The sequence below is a fragment of the Hoplias malabaricus genome, chromosome X2 (assembly GCF_029633855.1).
Source record: "Hoplias malabaricus isolate fHopMal1 chromosome X2, fHopMal1.hap1, whole genome shotgun sequence".
NCBI lineage: Eukaryota > Metazoa > Chordata > Actinopteri > Characiformes > Erythrinidae > Hoplias > Hoplias malabaricus.
Genome location: NC_089819.1, coordinates 8,016,086 through 8,037,153, shown reverse-complemented (window position 1 = coordinate 8,037,153; position 21,068 = coordinate 8,016,086). Strand labels below are relative to the sequence as shown.

General features: G+C 37.4%; 1 protein-coding gene across 1 annotated transcript in view; it reads left to right on the top strand.

The window, feature by feature from the left end:
• Positions 1 to 21,068, top strand: part of LOC136676408 (protein unc-13 homolog B-like) — a 56,732-nt gene that overhangs the window by 17,527 nt on the left and 18,137 nt on the right. The window contains exons 5-23 of the mRNA XM_066653405.1: positions 165 to 217; positions 796 to 871; positions 1,444 to 1,449; positions 3,848 to 3,922; positions 4,820 to 5,039; positions 5,184 to 5,411; positions 7,326 to 7,467; positions 8,312 to 8,481; positions 9,640 to 9,755; positions 9,849 to 10,006; positions 10,710 to 10,860; positions 12,108 to 12,176; positions 13,202 to 13,291; positions 13,510 to 13,650; positions 14,014 to 14,213; positions 15,588 to 15,673; positions 16,657 to 16,783; positions 17,145 to 17,241; positions 17,749 to 17,892. Of these exons, the coding sequence (XP_066509502.1) occupies positions 165 to 217; positions 796 to 871; positions 1,444 to 1,449; positions 3,848 to 3,922; positions 4,820 to 5,039; positions 5,184 to 5,411; positions 7,326 to 7,467; positions 8,312 to 8,481; positions 9,640 to 9,755; positions 9,849 to 10,006; positions 10,710 to 10,860; positions 12,108 to 12,176; positions 13,202 to 13,291; positions 13,510 to 13,650; positions 14,014 to 14,213; positions 15,588 to 15,673; positions 16,657 to 16,783; positions 17,145 to 17,241; positions 17,749 to 17,892 (2,349 nt within the window). The remainder of the gene's footprint in view (positions 1 to 164; positions 218 to 795; positions 872 to 1,443; positions 1,450 to 3,847; positions 3,923 to 4,819; positions 5,040 to 5,183; positions 5,412 to 7,325; positions 7,468 to 8,311; positions 8,482 to 9,639; positions 9,756 to 9,848; positions 10,007 to 10,709; positions 10,861 to 12,107; positions 12,177 to 13,201; positions 13,292 to 13,509; positions 13,651 to 14,013; positions 14,214 to 15,587; positions 15,674 to 16,656; positions 16,784 to 17,144; positions 17,242 to 17,748; positions 17,893 to 21,068) is intronic.

The window sequence follows — 21,068 nt, the reverse complement described above, 5'->3', positions numbered from 1 at the left end:
TGTGTGTTGGTCAGAGTGGTCTTAGATTTATTTTGCACTTGAAACTCAATCAAACGAATCTCAGGCCTCGTCTCCTCTCTCTGCCATATCATTCTTTGAGTTTTGATCTGTTTCCCCTCTTCTCGCTCTGTGAAAGTGTATAAAGATGTGTTTTATTTGCACAGACTCAGAATGATGAGGGAGGCTCCAGCAGACCACCTTGGAGCAGACCACAAGGGTATTTATGCCTCCTCTACTTCTATTGCATCTGTTTATTTATCTGTCTTAATAATTAGAGGCGGTTGGCACAGTGGCACTGCAGGTAGTGTCGTAGTCACGCAGCTCAAGGGACCTGGAGGTTATGGGTTCGATTCCCGCTCCGGGTGACTGTGTGCGAGGAGTTTGGTGTGTTCTCCCCGTGTCTGCGTGGGTTTCCTCCGGGTGCTCCGGTTTCCTCCCACAGTCCAAAAACACACGTTGGTAGGTGGATTGGTGACTCAAAAAAAGTGTCAGAATGTATGAGTGTGTGTGTTGCCCTGTGAAGGACAGACGCCCCCTCCAAGGTGTATTCCTGCCTTGTGCCCAATGATTCCAGGTAGGCTCAGGACCCACCGTGACCCTGAACTGGATAAGCAGTTACAGATAATGGATAAATAAATAAATAAATAGAGGCCACAAACAAATATATTGAGACTACTTTACCAGTCTCTTTACACATACTTTTACTTATGATTGTTTCTGTCTTTCTCAGTCTATAAGAGTAATTCTGTATGTGTGTGTGTCTGTGTATGTGTGTGTGTGTGTGTGTGTGTGTAGTGGAGGCGGTATATTTGGTATTGACAGCATGCCTGACCTGCGTAAGAAAAGGCCGGTTCCTCTTGTCAGCGATGTGGTGAGAACCTCACACTTTTACTGCAACAAATAACACATTATTAAAAATGACAAACTTTAAAATACAATGTTTGGACTCCTGGGCTTTAGGAACCCATGACCACAAAATGATGTGATTAAATCACAAATATAACACAGTAATATCCTTGTTTGTAAAAATAATGACCCAAAGTATTTACAGAAATATTCTGTTCATAGCCACGGAACCAAAATGAAAATATTGGTTAAATTCCATATGACAAAAATGAGCCAAAAAAAAAACATATATATATATATATATATATATATATATATATATATATATATATATATATATATATATATATATATATATAAAAGCTTGTGATAAATAAGTTCTATTTATGCAAATAAATGTTAAAACTCTCATACTTATATTGTTGTAATCCATTTTTGAAAACCACTGGATTATATGCTGAACCAATTTTTTAAATACTTTTAATACAATGCACATTATTGTCTCAGCAAGTTTTTCTTATAATTGTATTACAATCAGCTTTTATCTTTTTTTCTGCTACTCTATCTTTTCCTGTTGCTTTATTGGGGACTCTTCAGGCTATGGTAAGTTGGATATGACACATACATTATATGTGGAAGAGTTTGCAGACACCAGATATAAAGTGCATATTTCATTTCAAGGTGCCCCTGTTCAGTTGTGCGCACACAGTTTATACATTGCATAATCTTCATAGATAAGTAGGAGGTTTCAGCCATTTAACTCATCACGCCTAATGCCTGGACTTTGCCAGATGGATATTAAGCCCCTGGCATTGCGCTGTGGGGCAGTGAAACTGTTCTCTGGAGTGATGGTGCTTTATCCAGTACATTTAGGATGAGTTAGACTGCCAGAACTAATCACCCAACAACAATATTAAACCTCACTAATGCACTTTTGGCTGCCATCAAATTTTCACAACAGTATTCCAGCATTTAGAAAAATCTTTTCAGAAGAGTAGAAGGTGTTACTGCAACAAAGAGGCACCCCTTATTTCACAAGCAATGCTTGACAAACAGGTGTCCAGAAACCTTTAGTCATTTTGGGAAAATAGAACAACAAATGTCAGGGACACAGTCAGGGTCAGACTGAGGGATTGATCTAGGTGATATGTGGATGAAGACCATATTTTTTCCTTTAGTTTTTTAGTTGTTAAAATTGTTCTACAGAAGAAGTTCTTTCAAGTGATATTACACAACTACATCTATCTCCAGTGTATTTTTTAATCTGCAAGTCTGGTTCAGCTCATCAGCTGATTGCAGAGCTGTCATGAAAGATGAAAAAAAATTAATTGAGTGAATACTGTTGCATTAAACTGCAGCGTTCATTGAATAGCTGCTGTGTCTAATGACATCTTTCCACAGAAAAAACAGATCTCATTAAATCCACAATCTGAGTTATGTTTATGTATTGGAGCTTTTCCACTTCATGGTAGCTATCTGACTTGATTAGGCTGTACTTGGCTTTTTCACTTTTCTTTTCTGCTACCTGGAATTGGGTAGTTTTTTAGTCCCTGTTTGCTCATGGTTCCATGTGAGACGAGTAGGAACTAAAGATGATGTGTAGACCTGTAGAGCATTGATTGAAAAGAAATACTTGTCAACAACCATGAACCCATGAAATGCAGAGAGACATTCAGCACACACTAGCTGTGCTGGTGGAAGCGACCAGTGACCAGGTCACAAAAACACATATAGCTGAGCTGAGGAGATGTACATTGAGTAGGTACCAAGCAATGGAAATGTGGCATTTGTGATTTTAAAATTTTCCTCACAGTTCCAGTGTTCTTTTCAGTGAGCAATCTCCGGTGAAAAAAAAAAACTTTTTCACTTTAATAAAAACAAAGCTTACAGGAGAAACTAAAACAGCCCTTAGCATGGAACAAGACACATATAATGAAGATTTTGAAAAGACCTGAAAGTGTGGGTGTGATAGAAATGTTTGACAACTTTTGTGAGAAACATGAACCATGTGAGGGGCGAGAGGGAGAAAGAAGAGACGAGAAATAGATGAGTAATAATAATTATTATAATAATATTAATTGAAAATTGGAAGATGAGAATTGCAAAACAAGCAACTTATCCACCCTCACACTTATATGAGGATCAACAACAAGAAGGCAACAACAACAACAACAACAACAAGGTAACAAAAGATAAATCCCCAAAATAACCCCTAAAAAAATGCAGCACATAACAGGAATTCCCCAATGATTCCCAGCCCTGCCCCGTGTCTGGCAGCAGTTACAATAATAAGGATGAGGAATAGTATTTTAGGGTTTTTCAGGCACTGTAATGAAGCATCCAAAAATACGTTAAAAATAAAAGTGAAAGAATTTAAAAATTATGTTAGCCTTTGCACCTTAAGCCAAATATTTTATTTGGTTGCCTCAGTGTATTAAAAATTAACCAACATCTCACCTTAGCACCTTATCAGCACAGAAACAAGACTCTCTCTCTCTCTCTCTCTCTCTCTCTCTCTCTCTCTCTCTCTCTCTCTCTCTCTCTCTCTCTCTCTCTCTCTCTCTCTCTCTCTCTCTCTCTCTCTTTCTCTCACTCTCTCACAAACAAACACACACACACACACACACACACACAAAACTCACAAATAACAGACCCCAGCGTGACTCAACATCTTCAGAAAGAAAATCTAAAAACAAAAATAATACAAAAATGAACCATATCAGACTAAACTATTTTAAACTCAGTTAAACTGAACTGAATACATTTATGTCTTTAAACGTATGATACTTTATCATATTCTAAACATACCATTTAACATAAACACTTCGCTCACATTAACATCTTTATTAACAAGAATGGAAACATTTGTTTCCAGGCAAATTCATGTGCTTTTTTCCTCTCTGTTACATGCGGATTCATGAAGTTTTTTATGTCGAAATAATGGCTCATTCTCTCTCTCATTCACTCTCTCTTGTCCTTTCACTCTTTCTTTCTTTCTTAGTCTTTGGTTCAGTCAAGAAAGGCTGGTTTGTCATATGCTCTGCATTCTCAGTCTTCACTTAAAGATGAAGAGCTGGTAAGACACACAACACCCACACACAGATTAACATAGACACGGCTTTCCTATTATTACATGTACATAGTTACTCCCATTTTACTCCAGATGTTATCAGACATTAGAGACAGGTTCTCTACTTTGTTCAGTTCTTTGTTTTTAAATTGGAGGTTGTAATGAAGCTTACGGACGCTACTTAGCAGCTGTGTTTGTTCTCCATGTTTTATAAAAGAAAAAACAAAAAACCCAAACTAAATGCTGCATTTAATGGATTTAGACTGAAATTAATTAAATAAACTAGCCCTATGGTGATCTGGTGCCCTGCCCAGGGTTTGTACCTACATATCACCACCATATTAATCCAGACCCTGGACCTGCCACAACCCTCATCTATATGGCACCTTTACAGAAGATCAGTGCATAATTGAATAAATGCATGATTGATTGAAATGAACTGAACTGAAATGAAACTGAACTGAACCAATATGAAATGAAGCTGAATAAAAGAATTTCCCTGTGTGTGTTTTAATGATGTAAGTAACTGTGTGACTTTTGGGAAAGATAATTAATCTCTGGAGGAAAAATTGAAGGTTGTCTGGTTGCCAGATATGTGCTTTTATAATCCTCTTTTTAACAGCCCCCACAACACCTACTGAATCTTAGTTCTTTGCCTTGAGATCATCTTTTCATCTCTCTCTCTCTCTCTCTCTCTCTCTCTCTCTCTCTCTCTCCTTTTGCACACTTTCTCTCTGTGTCATTTTTCCTTTTTTCATCTTTCTCTTTTATTGGCAAGACTTATAGTTGTATTTTCATTGTCAGCCTTGAAATTGCGATGGTTAGGAATTTGAAAAGAGTAAAACATGAAACAAGAGAAATAGAATTGTTTTGTGTGTGTGTGTGTGTGTGTGTGTATTACAGAAGAACCATGCATATAAGAAGACGCTGGCAGCTCTAATCTACCCCATCTCTTGTACCACTCCTCACAATCTGGAAGTATGGACGGCTACCACCCCCACCTACTGCTTTGAGTGTGAGGGGCTGCTATGGGGCATTGCTCGCCAGGGCCTGCGTTGCTCTGAGTGTGGGATCAAATGCCACGAGAAGTGCCAGGAGCTCCTCAATGCAGACTGTCTGCAGAGTGAGACACACACATACACACACACACACACACACACACACACACACACACACACACATATATACACATATATACACATACACCAGTTGTGGGAAAATTTTTGGGGAGATATAATTTTCATTAAAATGCCTTATCTCTTATAAGGAGCGGCAGAGAAATGCAGTAAGACAGGAGCTGAGGATCGAACTCAGAGCATTATCTCTGCAATGAAGGACCGGATGAAGATCCGTGAGAGAAACAAGCCTGAGATCTTTGAAGTCATCAGAAATGTTTTCAATGTAACCAAACTGCATCATGCTCAACAGATGAAAAACATCAAGCAGACCATCCTCGATGGAACCTCCAAGTGGTCAGCCAAAATCTTCATCACAGGTAACTAAATGAAAAATCTAGAAAATATACACTAGTTAGTTTATTAATTAGTTTGCTTAATATTTTAGCTTCTACTCATCTGATTATTGGGCTGAAACAGTTCCACTGCTCTGCAACTTTGCATTGGCTATGGTAGCCTTCAAGTGTCCCATTTTATAATCATGCTTTTCTATGTACATTATACAAGCTACTTGTGCACAGCTGAATGGATGAACCTTAAAGTGATGAAATTCAAGCACTTTAAATCACTCTAGCACACACTTGGATTTGTCATTGTGACTTTAGGCTCATGTCCAGCTGCCCTGGTGTCAGGGTGTTACGCAGGGAAGCATGAGACGGATGTAAATGCATAGCTGCTTGTTAAATGAATTCACACATGGACAGAAGAGAGCCAAACAAAACCAGTGAAGTGACAAAACATAAACAGGATGAGGATAACACAATAAGACAATAACAACAACGAAGAAGGAACGAATAAGGACTGAGCCCAAATCAAGGCTAACGAAACCAACAACAGAAACAGACTAAACTCTCTTTAGTCTACTCAAAACAACACATTACACCTGTCCTTTATAATCTTCACTGGCTCCCTGTTAAATGCCCCATTCAGTTTAAATTCCTGTTACTCACGTACAACGCCTTAAATAATCTTGCCCCTTCCTACCTGTAAGACCTTCTTCAGGAACATAGTTCAGCTTTGATAGGCTTCTCTGTGTTTGCCTATTCTGTGGGCCGCACCCAGTGATGTCACTCTAGAATCTAGAAAAAAGGCAAAAACAAAACTAGACAAATCACTAGGCTAAAAGGAAGAGAAGGGACACCAGTCATGACACCAAGAGTCTTTCATTTCATGCTTTTCTGTGCAAACATTTTGTTGCCCTCCGAACAAGTAAACGTGTATGTCCCAAACAGGAGAAGGAAAAAAGTCTTAGCTTTCAGTGGAAGTCAAAATAATATTCCAAGTAATTTTGGAGCATTTCTAATGATCCATTCACCAGTTTTGGACAGCAACAATATGCACAAGGGTTTAGCCTTAAAAAAAGTAGTGTTATTCACTAGTTATACAGGTACCTACAAACATTTAGGCATATAGTCTGTGTCATTTAACAGTAATGAAATAACTCACATCTATGGACACATTTGAGTTGCCAATCCACCTGCCAACGTGTATTTTTGGACTATGGGAGGAAACCCACACAGACACAGGGAGAACACACCAAATTCCTCACAGACAGTCACCCTGAGTGAGACTTGAACCTGCAACCTCCAGGTCCCTGGGGCTCTGTGACTGCGACACTACCTGCTGTGCCACCATGCCTCCCTTCAGAGAGATTTTCCTCTTGAAGTAAATGCTGGAGGATGATTTGAAAGTTGGATTTGTTGTCTATTGTGTTTGATGTCTGTGTGCGAAAGTGTTTGTCTCCTGCTGTGAGTGCCTCTTATCTCCAGTTGATTACTGAGGAATCATACTGAGCTTTTATCCACGCGTCCACTCTGGTGTCCAGATTCTCAACTAATGCTGCTTCCATTATCCCAAACTGTCATTTATGTTTCGTTTGAAACCATTACTCAGACACTGATTCTATGGGTAATAGTCATTTTAGACACATTTGTATAAAAGTGTCTGATCAGTAATGCTGGCAGGTGTCCAGCTTACTTCTTTTTGTTCTTACATTGCTTTGTCACTCGTGAAAAATAGCTCACTTATGGAATTCTTGTGGAGGTGTATTATTATTATTATACAACATTTTTACAAAGTTAAACCAAGAAGTGCAGAACATTATTTATAATATATGTTTTCCATATTATCAATTTCATTAGCCAAGCATCTATTTATCCACTTTTGGTTCAGTAAGAAACCTCACATTAGTAACTGAGACTCTGTGGGGCGTGTGTGTGTGTGTGTGTGTGTAGTGGTGAGTGCTCAGGGTCTGCAGGCTAAAGACCGAACAGGCTCCAGTGATCCGTATGTAACGGTGCAGGTGGGAAAGACCAAGAAGAGAACCAAGACCATCTACGGCAACCTCAACCCAGTCTGGGAGGAGACCTTCAACTTGTGAGTCGCTTTCATAATTTCAGAAGATTTAATCACTGCAAATTACATAACCTTGAGTTTACTACAGATTAATTACTGATGTTAAGTAGCTAAATTCTTGGAATAAGCAATAATTTCTTAAAAGAACCTCAAAGAAAAAATAGAAAGTCAATGTGTAGCTCTTCCAAACGGAATCAAAATCTATGTAAAATCTGTCAAAAAGACTGTGTAGTTAATTGTAACAAAGTATTACAGAGTATTATAGCGCACTTTTAATTAAAAACTGTAAAGCTACATTGCCCCACTCTGTCAGTATAACTGATTTGTGTAAACACTTTAAAGCATTATAAGCTACATTTAAATTTTCTAGATTTTTTTTATCTCGTAATGGATTTGACAGCTGTTAAACTAGTTGACTTATTGTGGATGTGTTTATGCTGATGGCTTCAGTATTGAGTCTCTGAATAATTCTGCAGAAATCTCCTGTTTCCCTGCAGTGAGTTCTTCTGATCTCTGCAGAGTCACAGGCCAGGCTGAAGCCTTTTCCAGCTCAAAATTACAGCCATGACCTGGATTGTGCAACTGTGTTCCAGCAAAACCCAGCAGAACTCAACCTGGCAGTGTCTGCTGAGGCTGAGCCCTCAATGAATTATTTACAAAAAAACATGGCCAAGTGTCCAGCTCAAACACAGCAGAACATTCTTACTTTAGAAAATCAAATCTTTTACAAAAGATTATAAAAATAATTTCTACTTCATTTCTGCAAGTCTGTTTTTTCTTAATTTGTTTCTTTCTCTATTATTTCTTCTTCTATCTATATCTCTAACTATTTATCTTTCTCTCGCTCTGTCCCTTTCATATTCAGTGAGTGCCATAATTCTTCAGACCGTATAAAGGTGCGCGTGTGGGATGAGGATGATGATATAAAATCCAGAGTGAAGCAGAGGCTGAAACGAGAGTCAGATGATTTTCTGGGTCAGAGCATGATCGAAGTTCGGACGCTCAGCGGAGAGATGGATGTCTGGTACAACCTAGGTGGGTTACATCCTACATTCTATGTATGTGTGTGTGTGTGTGTGTGTAAGGGTGGGTGGGTAAGTGGGTGAATATTGTCCCTTCCAGGAAAAAAGCTTTCAATTTTTGACACTAAGCTCTTCGAATGTAATTTGAAAATATTTTTTACATAGTGCAGACATTTCATGATAATTGGACTAATGGAAATTCTGCAGACATTACAAATTCAGCAGTTGGTGTTCTCCAAGTAAGATGAGCTGATGTAACAAAATAGTTTACTGAGTTGGTGTTTGACAGAATTCTCCTCCAGATTTTACAAAATATATGTACATTTATCATGCTATTCCACCAGCAGGAATTTATCCCTGTCGATTTATTGTGTTAGAGTTACAGCTCGGATTCAGGCAGTCAGAACAGAGCCAATTTACAGAGGCCAGTCTTAAAGGCAGGGTAACAAAATGTAAAGAGCTTTAGAGTAACTGTCTTACAATTTCTTACACAAACGTCAATCTTCATGTGATGAAACGTTTAGAATTCTGAACATGAAGTCTGGTGATTTGAATATATGTCATGCACCCATGCTAACTTCAAATGCTCTTTTCCTCTCTCTCCCTCTCTGTCCCTGTCTGAGTTCTCTTGTTTCGTCTACAGTGCAGAACACTCCTCTGTTATCGTTCTTTATTAAAATTCATGAGAATTCTGCAGCATTTTGGATACGTTCCAGTTGAAATGACGTGTCGTATTCCATCCAAACTCAAACTTGTCCTGTTTTATTTTTCAACATCATTTAATAAAGCAACATGCCCTTACCATGGTGTCAATATTTCAGGTTGAATAGGCCAATTAAAATGGAATTAAAAGTCTCATTGTAAAAATACTCCTTACTTAAGCATACATACAATTTACCATTTTGGAGATACACGGTTAATCGTCCTTCTTGATGTGTAGAGTGGATAGTGTGTAGAGTGGATAGTGTGTAGAGTATCCTAAAAGTACTGCTACTTTGGTAAAACCATTGAAGTATGCTATTGCAGTGATTACAGTAAAAGTAATGCGACTTTCTCAAAAAAAGTAACTTTGTTTACTTTGTATTGTGTATTTGTGAGTGCATGTGTGTATTAGTGCTCTCCCCCATGTATGCTAAGAATATGTAACACAATTAGAACTTTGTATTCACAGAGAAGCGTACAGATAAGTCAGCTGTATCTGGAGCTCTCAGGCTGCAGATCAGTGTGGAGATTAAAGGAGAAGAAAAAGTTGCACCTTATCACATACAATATACCTGCTTACATGAGGTATAAACACAAACACACACAAACACACACACACATGCACACATACATGCACACTGTATCTGTGTACTCTACATTATAACCTCTCTCTGGTAGAATATCTTCCACTATTTGATGAATGCTGATGGAATGGTGAAGTTGCCAGCTGCCCGTGGTGATGATGCATGGAAGGTGTATTTTGACGAGGTGGAGCAGGAAATTGTTGATGAGTTTGCCATGCGCTATGGCATTGAGTCCATCTACCAGGCCATGACGTAAGAGCTGTGTGTGTGTGTATGTGTGTGTGTGTGGCAGAGACCCTTAGCAACCACTTGTGTTACAAGTCTTGCCCTAGTGACTCTTGTTTGTGCAGTCTGCTCTTTCTGTCTCAGATGGAAGGCAAACCTTACTTTGCAATATAGTGATCAACTGAAATTAGATTAAATTTGAATTTAATAGACGTCTGTGTTAAAAACTTAAAAGGTAAAAAAAGTGTAGTCACTGGGACTTTAAAAAAGGCACAGAAAACCCATACTTTTAATAAAGAGGGCAAATTAGGACAGGTCATGTCACAAATGGAAAGAGCTTAGTGCTTTTAAAAGCCTGTGTGAGTGTGTGTGTGTGTGTGTGTGTTTAAACAATCTGTTAGAATGTTTAGTGTATTCAAGCTTCTTTTCACTCAACCGTTGAACTATTGAGCTCATTACTGACTTTTACTGCATAAATGAATAATAGATTGAACGGGTCACGCTCTTTTATTCATTGCTTTGTGTGTGTGCGTGCCTGTGTGCTTCTGTGTGTGTGTGTGTGTGTGTGCCTGTGATTTTGTGTACATGCATGGTAATAAACAGACAGAGATGTGTGTCAGAGAATAGCATACATGCTTCTCATCATGTTTTATCTTGTTTCTCCAATCTCTCATTCTTCTCTCTCTCCTGCTCATTCTCTGTCTTATACCTCTCTCTCTCTCTCTCTCAGTCATTTTGCATGTCTTTCATCTAAGTATATGTTAACTGGAGTGCCTGCAGTAATGAGCAATCTTTTGGCCAACATTAACGCATTTTTCGCTCACCCGACGTCAGCCACCAGTGTCTCTGCCAGCGATCGCTTCTCTGCCTCCAACTTCGGGGTAAAGTATACACACACTCAAACATGGACACAGGTACCATATATGTCCTCTCTGTTTCACATCCCTTAAAATTAGTGAATTATATATATATATACCCCAGTGAGTTTTTCTGAGAGTATGAAATATTAATACATTTTTTTTATTGGTCAACTTTAATTCGTTTATAGATATACATATATTCCTGTCATTCAGGCTTGCAACACATTCCAAAAAGTTGTGATGGGCAAAAATGATGGCTATTAACATAGTAGAATAATGAAATAATGATCTGATTTAAAACTGTATCCAGTATATGCCAAGTGCTGTAGCAGCACAAATGAGCTACGGATCTCCATTTCGCTGACAAATGGGATAGAAGCTTATTTAGGATATTTCACCTTCCATGGTGTATAACATAATTAAATGTATCAAGCAATTTGGAGGATTTTCAGAACTGCTTCATAACTTTGTCTTATGCCACTAAATGTCTTTCTTTAGTGTGAAAAGGAATGACAACATTACAAAATGGTAAATGCTTATATATATAAATACTCAGCACTGTGACTGTTGACTTTGATATCTCACCATCTATTTGGGTTAAAATGCATTGCTGATATTTGATTATTTACTTCTACACACACACACAAACACAAACGTTCTTAAGATCGGCCCTTCAGGGCTTGGGGACCTGAGCTGGAGCAGAAGAACACGTTATTGCATGATGCTGAACAATGCGTGGGAGGATCCGTAGGTCAGGGGCATCCCATACAGAAGTAAAATCCCACAATGCAACATTCTCTGAGAGAAGACAAAAACACTGAGAAGCAAACACTAAGATATGATTATGCTGTCAAGGTTCCTGAGTCAGAGTTTCTGCTGTATGAATATACACATACCCATGCACACACACACACACACACACCACATATAACTACACTGAACATGAACGTAAAGTAATTCCTTCAGATCATGCTTAACATACTGGGGTTTCTCTAGCATGTGGCGGTAATAGCACAGGGGCTTCTTTTTTTTTATGAGAAATGTCAGCCATTCATGTCTTTGTATTTACAACTTTCAGAACAATAGAACAGTTTGTAAAACTTGAATCGTTTAGTATTTTATTTAATGTAAGCTGTTTTCATGATATGATATCATTTAATGTAAGTCAATTTTTTATTTTTTTTTTTAACAAAATAATATTGGACTTGAAAATGTTTGTTTGTTTCTTTATTGGAGTTGACTATTTGTGTATCTGTGTATTGTGACAGAGAGAGCGCTTCATCAGGCTTCTGGATCAGCTCCATAACTCTCTGCGCATCGACCTGTCCACTTACAGAGTGAGTGTGACCACACTTCACACAAATAAATTAATGTTTATAACACATTTAAACAGCATCAGTCCACTACTGTGCAAACAGGGCCTCATGGTTTGATGGCATCATCACTTTTTAATCCAAAAAAGTTATAGAACTCTACAGGTCACATGTGCATTATGTTTAGGGATTCAGTTATAAATTGATATAAATGTAGTGTTTTAAATTTATTAAAACTCAATTTTGGATTATGTCCATATTTTTTTCTTAAAGACATAAGTTAAAACAAATATGAATATTGTGACCAATAGTTGTGTTAAATTTAGCTGAAGCTCTCCCAGCAGGAAAGTACATACAGTAGATCACCATGTTATATTAGTTAAAAATAAGAATTCCAATGCTGCTTGTACAATTAATATATGCTACTGTGGAATTTGTTTCAAAGTCAATAACGTGTTATCTCTGTTATGAACAAGACTTTACCCTAAAGACAACACAGTTATATACTGTAATATTATACAGCAATAACAGTGGCGCAGCAGGTAGTGTCGCAGTCACACAGCTCCAGGGACCTGGAGGTTGTGGGTTCAAGTCCTGCTGCGAGTGACTGTCTGTGAGGAGTGTGGTGTGTTCTCCCTGTCCGTGTGGGTTTACTCTGGGTGCTCTGTTTTACTCCCATGGTCCAAAAACACACGTTAGTGGGTGGATTGGTGACTCAAAAGTGTCTGTAGGTGTGAGTGAATGTGTGTGTGTTGCCCTGTGAAGGACTGGCGCCCCCTCCAGGGTGTATTCCCGCCTTGCGCCCAATGATTCCAAGTAGGCTCTGAACACACTGCGACCCTGAACTGGATAAGCGGTTACAGATAATCAATGAATGAAATGAATAACTTTGGATTCTAGCATTGTACTGTGTTTACCGTAGTCATACAGAACATAAACAGCACAAATGTTGAAGAAATTACAGCTGTAATTTACAGGAGAATACAGTGTAAAGTGTACTTTATAACAGTGATTGGACAACGAGCTCTCTGTGTCTCTGTGAATTGCAGAATAACTTCCCTGCCAGCAGTAAACCTCGCCTGTCTGATCTGAAGTCCACTGTAGACTTGCTGACCAGCATTGCCTTCTTCAGGATGAAGGTAAAACACACAAGAAGAAGTAGAAGAAAGAGAGAGTGAGAGAGGCAGTGTGCGGTTAGTGTTAGTTGTGTTGAGTTAGTGTTGTCCTTTAAATGTGTTGAACAGATATGATAGGATTAGCAGTTAGTTTTTGCCTCTAAACATACTGTTTAGTATTTTTGTACTATCGTAATGAAATAAAGTATTAACTAAAATGGTATGTGCCCCCTGTGTCACAGGTGCAGGAACTACAGGCACCTCCCCGTGCAGCCCATGTGGTTCGGGATTGTGTGAAGGCCTGTCTCAACTCTACATACGAATACATATTCAACAACTGCCAGGAGCTCTACAGTAGACAGTTCATGCCAGCCAGCGAGCCTGTGAGTATACACACACGACACACACACACACACACACTATTATAAACTAGTGAATTGCACTACACAGCCCTCCCTAAGTAAATGATAACTACAATTTCAGGTCTCCATCTGTATGTTAACTGCTGAAGGCTTAATAATAATCATTTCCAACTGTCTTCATGGTTGTGATCTTACAGTTGTGACAAGCAGCATAACAACATTTAGAACATCATAATTATGACATGACACGTGTATTGGAGGTTTAATATTTTAAAGGTTTTTACATATATGAAACCCCATCACTAACAACAACACATTTAATGTGCTTTCTTTAATTAATTTTATATTTTATACTTAAGCCCTCCTTTTCTATATCTCTCTCAGGAGAAGCCAAAAGAACTGAACGTGGGTGAGGGAGAGGGAGACGGAGAGGGCGATGAAGAGAAGGTGAAAGAAGAAGAGAGCATGCCAGCAGAGGAGGCTGGGCCCAGCATCCACAACCTGGACTTTTGGCCCAAACTCATCACTCTCATTGTGTCAATAATAGAGGAGGATAAACTTGCATACACACCTATTATAAACCAGTGAGTATACACACACACACGCGCGTACACACACACATAGAGCTTTCTTTTTATGGACATGAAATGCAAACTGGTAATTTTGTAACTGATATAGAAATCCAGCACAGGTAGGCACAGTTCCAAAAAGAGGCTAAATACTTGATCAGCATGTATTGTTAGACTTTACCCAATCAGATGAACTGCTCTCATCCCTTTTAAATGCAGAGGTGTGCCAGTGACACCATGGAGTGACATTAAGACAGCATATACAGGCAGTAAAATAATTTCATTTATTAAATGGAAATTATGGAAATTCACTTTTTACTCATCATGGTGAAAGACAAAAACAATAGTAGTATCACAGTGAACTATAATAATAATGATAATAATTATATACATCCATTCATCTTCTGTAACCATTTTTTCCAGATAATTATTTAATTATTGTTGGTTACTGTTAATATCATTGAGGTTTTGTTGTTGTTAATATAAAGTATATTGACTTTTAATTATATATTTTTTCTGAAATTATGCACAAAACGCACATGTATGGAGCTACAGGGTTGCAAGTATTTTAAGCTGTAATCATGACTATAGTGGAATCTATAGGTTGTTACTCAAATGGATAAAACATAGTGCCAAATTATAGCACCACATAAGTGTGTGGTGTGGGTAGATAGAAACGTGTCATTAACATGATTCTACTTTTATTTTCTGTTGAAAACTCCCACAAGTACTTTAAAAAGATGAGACAATAATAACATCAATGTTAAATAAGTAAGTTAATAAATAAATTAATTAATTAAATAAAGCTAATACTCCTACTCTTAATTATAATAACATTTTAAGAACATTTGTTACTGTAGTTTCTCTGTATTCATATGGGATTAGTTCCAGCACCCCCTGCTCAGGTACTGTATATATTATCTGATATATGTTTTATTTGTTTCTTTATTACTCCCAAATCCCACACGCGTAAAAAACAGGTGTGTGAGCAAGACGAAAGTGTACCAAACAGCACCCACAAGCAAAATAGCTTCCCGGTTAAGAGGTACCTATGCCCTACATGCACAAATGTGGGCTGGGAGAGCAGGGCTGCCAGGAGTCTGACACTCCCTAACCACTCAGTGCGTGCACTTGTCAAATTGACTTATGAGACTATGAAGGGGGACAGTGACTGATTTCTCCAATCATTGACCAGAGAGTTTGTCGAACACCCATGTTCTCATAGGGAGGCAAGGCTTGGTTTGAAATGACGAAAAGAACAAAGGGTCAAAAAATAGGAAGGTGTTACAGCACAGGCACCCATCCATCGGTATTTGTTCACACATTCAGAAACCAAAATGCTGGTTTAATTGTGTGTGTGTGTGTGTGTGTGTGTGTTGTGTTGTGTAGGTTTCCACAGGAGCTGAATGTAGGGAAGGTCAGTGCAGAAGTCATGTGGACACTTTTCGCTCAGGATATGAAATACGCTCTGGAAGGTAAAGAGAGAGAGAGAGAGAGAGAGAGAGAGAGAGAGAGAGAGAGAGAGTAAATTTCTCAGAGATAACCTGTACTAGGTTGTTTCATTTTCACCCATCTGTCTGTCTCTCATTAAATACTTGTTTCATTTTCTCTTCCCTTCCCTTCCCATCTCAGTTCTTGATTATATTGACCGTAAATGTCGGAGGAATGGTATGTAGTATTAGGATTCTGTATTGACATATAGCCTGAAATGTTAGTCTTTAATATTCGTGTTATTTTTATTTTTTTTTACATTTAGTAATTGATGTTAATATTTTGTGTTAGTATTTAATTTTAGTGTTAATTTTAGTGTTAGATGTTAGCATAATTTCTTTTAGTTGTTTTTGGTTAATATTAGTCTTTAGCCTAGTGTTAGCATTTAACGTTAGGGCTAAATATTAACATGTAGCATTTAATGTTGCCATTATGTGTTAGCGTGTACCATTTAAAATAGTGTCATATTTTGCAGTGTTTAATGTTATCCCCAAGTATTAGTGTAAAGCATTTAATATTCTGTTTTAGTGTTAAATGTTAGTGTTACCTGTAGTGTTAGTATATAACATTTAGCATTAGCTTTCAGGAAAATATTTGGTGAAATTTTTAGGGTACATAATTTATTATTGATTTTTTTATTTACATTTTTTCATTTTCTCTCTCACTCACTTGTTCCTCATTTTGAATGTCTCTTGACCTCTTCATCTGTCTATATATATTGTTTCAATCATTGTAGCCCCAGTCACATTCCGCATTCGCAGACTTGACTTTTATGCTGGTAAGCTGTGCGCGCACGTGTGTGTGTGTGTGTGTGTAAACTCAGACTACCAAGTAGTGAGTTCCAGAGCTTATTTTGTAATTATTTGTTTAAGACCTGTTTGCACCACATTAAATGCTGTAAGCATATAAAAACAAGTCCTGATTTTCAATGTTGAAATTTGTGTGATTGTTTTGTTTGTTTGTGTAGAACATGAGAAACACAGGCTCTGTAGAAGTGCTGACTATATGAACCTGCACTTTAAAGTGAAGTGGCTTTACAACGAATATGTTAAAGATCTGCCAGCCATTAATGACTCTGTTCCAGAATATCCAGTGTGAGTACAACACACAGAGACATGTATGTATGTTTTTATGTGTGTGTGTGTGTGTGTATATATATATAACTGTATTCCATGTGTTACTATGCATGCATGTGGAGACCAACAAGTGGACTAATTGTAAAATTAAAACATGCTCCTGTATGCTCAGTGGAGTTGAGAGCATGGACAGTGAGGGCAGAAACAAGAATGTGGTCATAATTCTATGGCTTATCAATATATATACACATATAAAGTGTAATCCATAATAGCATTTAATAGATTACTGTTTTAATGATGTTACAGTGCACCAGCTTGTGGGAAAATATAACTTTAATCCTCTCTCTCTCTCTCTCTCTCTCTCTCTCTCTCTGTGTAGGTGGTTTCTGCCATTTGTTCTTCAGTGGTTATCTGAGAATGAGGAGGTTTCCATGGAGTTTATGCACGGAGCTCTGGATAGGGATAAGAGAGAGGGGGTACACACATGCATAAACACACACACACACCCACACACAAATGTGCATTTGTATACAGCCATTTAAAGATAAACAGGTTCAGCTGTGCACAGTTTACACAATCTCACAAAAAAAGCAGGACATAATATTGATTGCTCTGAATGAGCTGTACATGAGCGTACAAAGCCCCTTCATTGGGCTGTGGAACAGTGGAACTCTGTTCTCTGGAGTGATGGAGCTTGATCCTATACCTTTGGGACAGGTTGCAGTAACAGTACTAGCCATCCAACATTTGTAGCTGACCTCACTAATATTGATGTGGCTGTAATCAAAACCTCAAAGCAATGTTCCACAATCTAGTACACGGCCTTACCTAAAACTACAAGGGTGTTACTGCGTGAAATATAAGCAAACTCCAGATTAATACCCTTCATTTCAGAAGAAATGTTGAATGAGCAGATGTCCAGATTCTTTTGGCAAATAGAATGAGAAGCATGACCCCTTTCTCTTGGTTTCTTTGTTCCACAGTTCCAGCAGACCTCTGAGCATGCATTATTCTCCAGCTCTGTTGTGGACATCTTCACACAGCTCAACCAGAGCTTCGAGATCATCAAGAAACTGGATTGTCCCAACCCCAGTGTGTTGGCTCAGTACAACCGCCGCTTTGCCAGGGTAAGAGAACATAAACTCTACTTCTCCTTCTTCTGTGCAAGAGACTGTGTTTCAAGACTGTGTTTCAATTTTGATTTCCACTTGCCCCAGGACACTTCCATTGACCACTCCAAAATTCATACAACCTGCATCGCAGAAGTGGCAATGAGGAGCAGGGTTTTCAATCAGAACATACCCTCTACAACAAACACAAACATGCAACCTACTAAACCTTTTTTTTGTGATTTGCACATTACATTTGATGCAGAAAGTCTAAGCTTTCATACTGATGAAAATGTGAAGAATTCAACAAGTGTTCACAAGAGCTGAACATGAAATGGGTCCCAGCCCCCAACATTTATAACTCAACAATAATGTAAAATATACATTTTGTAATAATGTAGTAACTGTCTTTTGGCATTTTAAGCATTGTGGAGATTTTTGTTTTCCGACTTACACTAATGAACTGCTTTATCCAACATTGTTTTTACCCTATAGAAATTGCATCATGTCGCAATGCATTCCAGGCGTTTTTTTGCTTTTGAAGAGGGCATAAATTTTGACATGTTTCCTCGCTGCTCCAAGGGCTCATTTAACACACTTCACTTCAGCTAATGCAGAAATGGAACTGCCCTTAAACTAGAATAGAAACACAGGGTTTTGACAGAAAGGATGCTTTTGTCTGCATTTACAAGAAAATGTTCATTCACATCAACAGAATTTTTGAAAATATCCTTGTCAAAATGAGACTGCAAAAAGATTTATTTATTTATCAATATTATCGTCTCTTTTCATTTTTGTTTTCTTCTCTCTCTCTCTCTCTCTCTCTCACACACACACACACACACACACACAGTCAGTCAAACACACACACAATAAATTATATAATATGCTAAAATGGATTTAATGTAATGTAATTTTTCTGTCAGACCTGATGTCTACAATTTCTTTCAGGATCTATAGTGTTCTCTTCTCTTCTCTTCTCTTCTCTTCTCTTCTCTTCTCTTCTCTTCTCTTCTTTTCTTTTCTTTTCTTTTTTTTCTTTTTCTTTTCTTTTCTTTTCTCTTCTCTTCTATTCTCTTATCACATCTTATATCACATTAGCTAGCTGAATTCTACTAGAAGTCTCAAAGATTTTAAAAACATTATATTTTTGACTATTTATTAATTCAATTTAACAACAGTCTTTTTCCCTTCATTCCCTTGATAACTTCATTCTCAAAATGTTGTAAAAATTTACTCTGAATATATTAATTACATTTTTAACAGTGCCCATTATTACCTATTTTTAAATATGGTCCACACTCTACCATTACATCCGGTATGTTTCATAATCACAGAATTGAAACTCTTTCTTAGAGCTGTGTACTGAGTTATATATCAGAGTAAGTTTACAATAAGCTTAAAAATGTGTTTGAATTATTGTGCAGAATTTTAAAACTCCCTGCCACATAGGAGCAGTGTGGGAATGAGAATTGTTCAACAACAACCTGCTCAGAAAATCACTGTCTAAATATTTAAGCAGCTGTAGTTAAAGTCAGGGTTAAAATATGAGCTCATTATCTCCAAGCTTCAACCAGGGAGCATCTTCGCTGCACACACTGTTTATTATTCTGCAGTTTCTCACTCTTCATTGTATATTTATTTTTTGTTTTGTTCGCTCCCTGATGCTCCCTGGCAGCCAAAAATCTGTGGACACTTTGCCTTGCTTTGATATGTTAATTCTTCCTTTTCTTCCCTTTAACTGTACAAGTTTATCAGAAAGCAGCTCTTCAACCCTCTGGTTTTAAATAATGTTTTCTTTTTATTGTTAGGAGCACATAACTCTTTTGGTCCAAATGTGCTTTAAAAACCTGAAAGGTTTTGTTGACATAACAACAAGAAGAGACAGTATACATTCTTATGATGGCACAAATTTACATGTGTAATATATTTGTCAGAATGTACAAATGTACAGTAGGAGTAAAATATATTTCTGGCTCTTGTAAATGCACCTTATTTGAACTTAATATTTTCTCTTTATCTCGGTGATGGAATTATTTTTAACAAAAAAAGCAAGTCATTTAAAGCAACAGTGGCGTTCATAAAGGTCTATGTATCTGTATAATTGACTACTCCTGCAGGTCATTTTATAATGTTTGTTGGAAGTGGCACTTACTTTCTGAGGTTATATAAAGAAAAAATCAGCTCATTTTGATCAGTAGTTTTGTTGGAATTACTACAAAAACTAAACCAATGTGAGCTACACAGGTATGACTCGAGCATCTCCCAGTGCATGACAGTGTATTAGTCCTCCTCCATACAGCCCAGACCTTGCCCCAAGTGACTATACACTATATATATACATGTATATACTATACATGAAGAGAGACCTCAATGGAAAGCAATTGTTTTATGATAGCAATACATACTTTTATTTATTTATTTGTTTGTTTATTAAACCACAAAGTGGTTTGTTAACACATTTATTTCAAGCTAGTTTCTAGATGTAACACATATATAAGTTATACAATGTATAGAAGTTAATGGTGATTATGTAGAAAAATAAACAAATAATATATTTCATATGTGTTTTATTTATACAGAGATCATATTGAATTCTCCTCATACACTGTATTTTTGTAGGCGAACAATGAGGTCAATATTTATTTTGCCAAATCAAAATATTTATTTTGCCAGTTTTACATTGTTTAAAATGAAGAAAGTGGCCGTTATCCATTTTATTTTCACTTAGTTGTCTTTGTGTATAGGTGCGAATTTCATAACACAGTTCTCAGTCCTTGTTGCTCATTAGCAGCTGAACAGATAGATATTGACATTATTTAACACAAAGATGAGATTGATAGTTACAGTGAAAACTGTTTTTCATGTATTTATTGATAACTAATGGAAAATATAATTCTCATTCCATTACTACTACTGACGTGCAGACTGACTAATTAAATGTTTACAGAGAAGGTTATCGACCAATAACGGTAGCTCTACAGTCAGACCGTCCAATCCGAAGATTTTAGGCTACTTCACCACTCCCCCTTCTCACTCACGTGAACCAATCGGAGTAGGGGAGGGCGGGACTAGTTTGTGAATGAAACTTATCTCCAAATTCTTTGTAAGCTCTAGAAAAACAAATTCCACGTTTGTGAAATTCCGCCCGGAATATTTTTAAGTCTAAAAAAGAGGACATGTCTGGGTAAAAG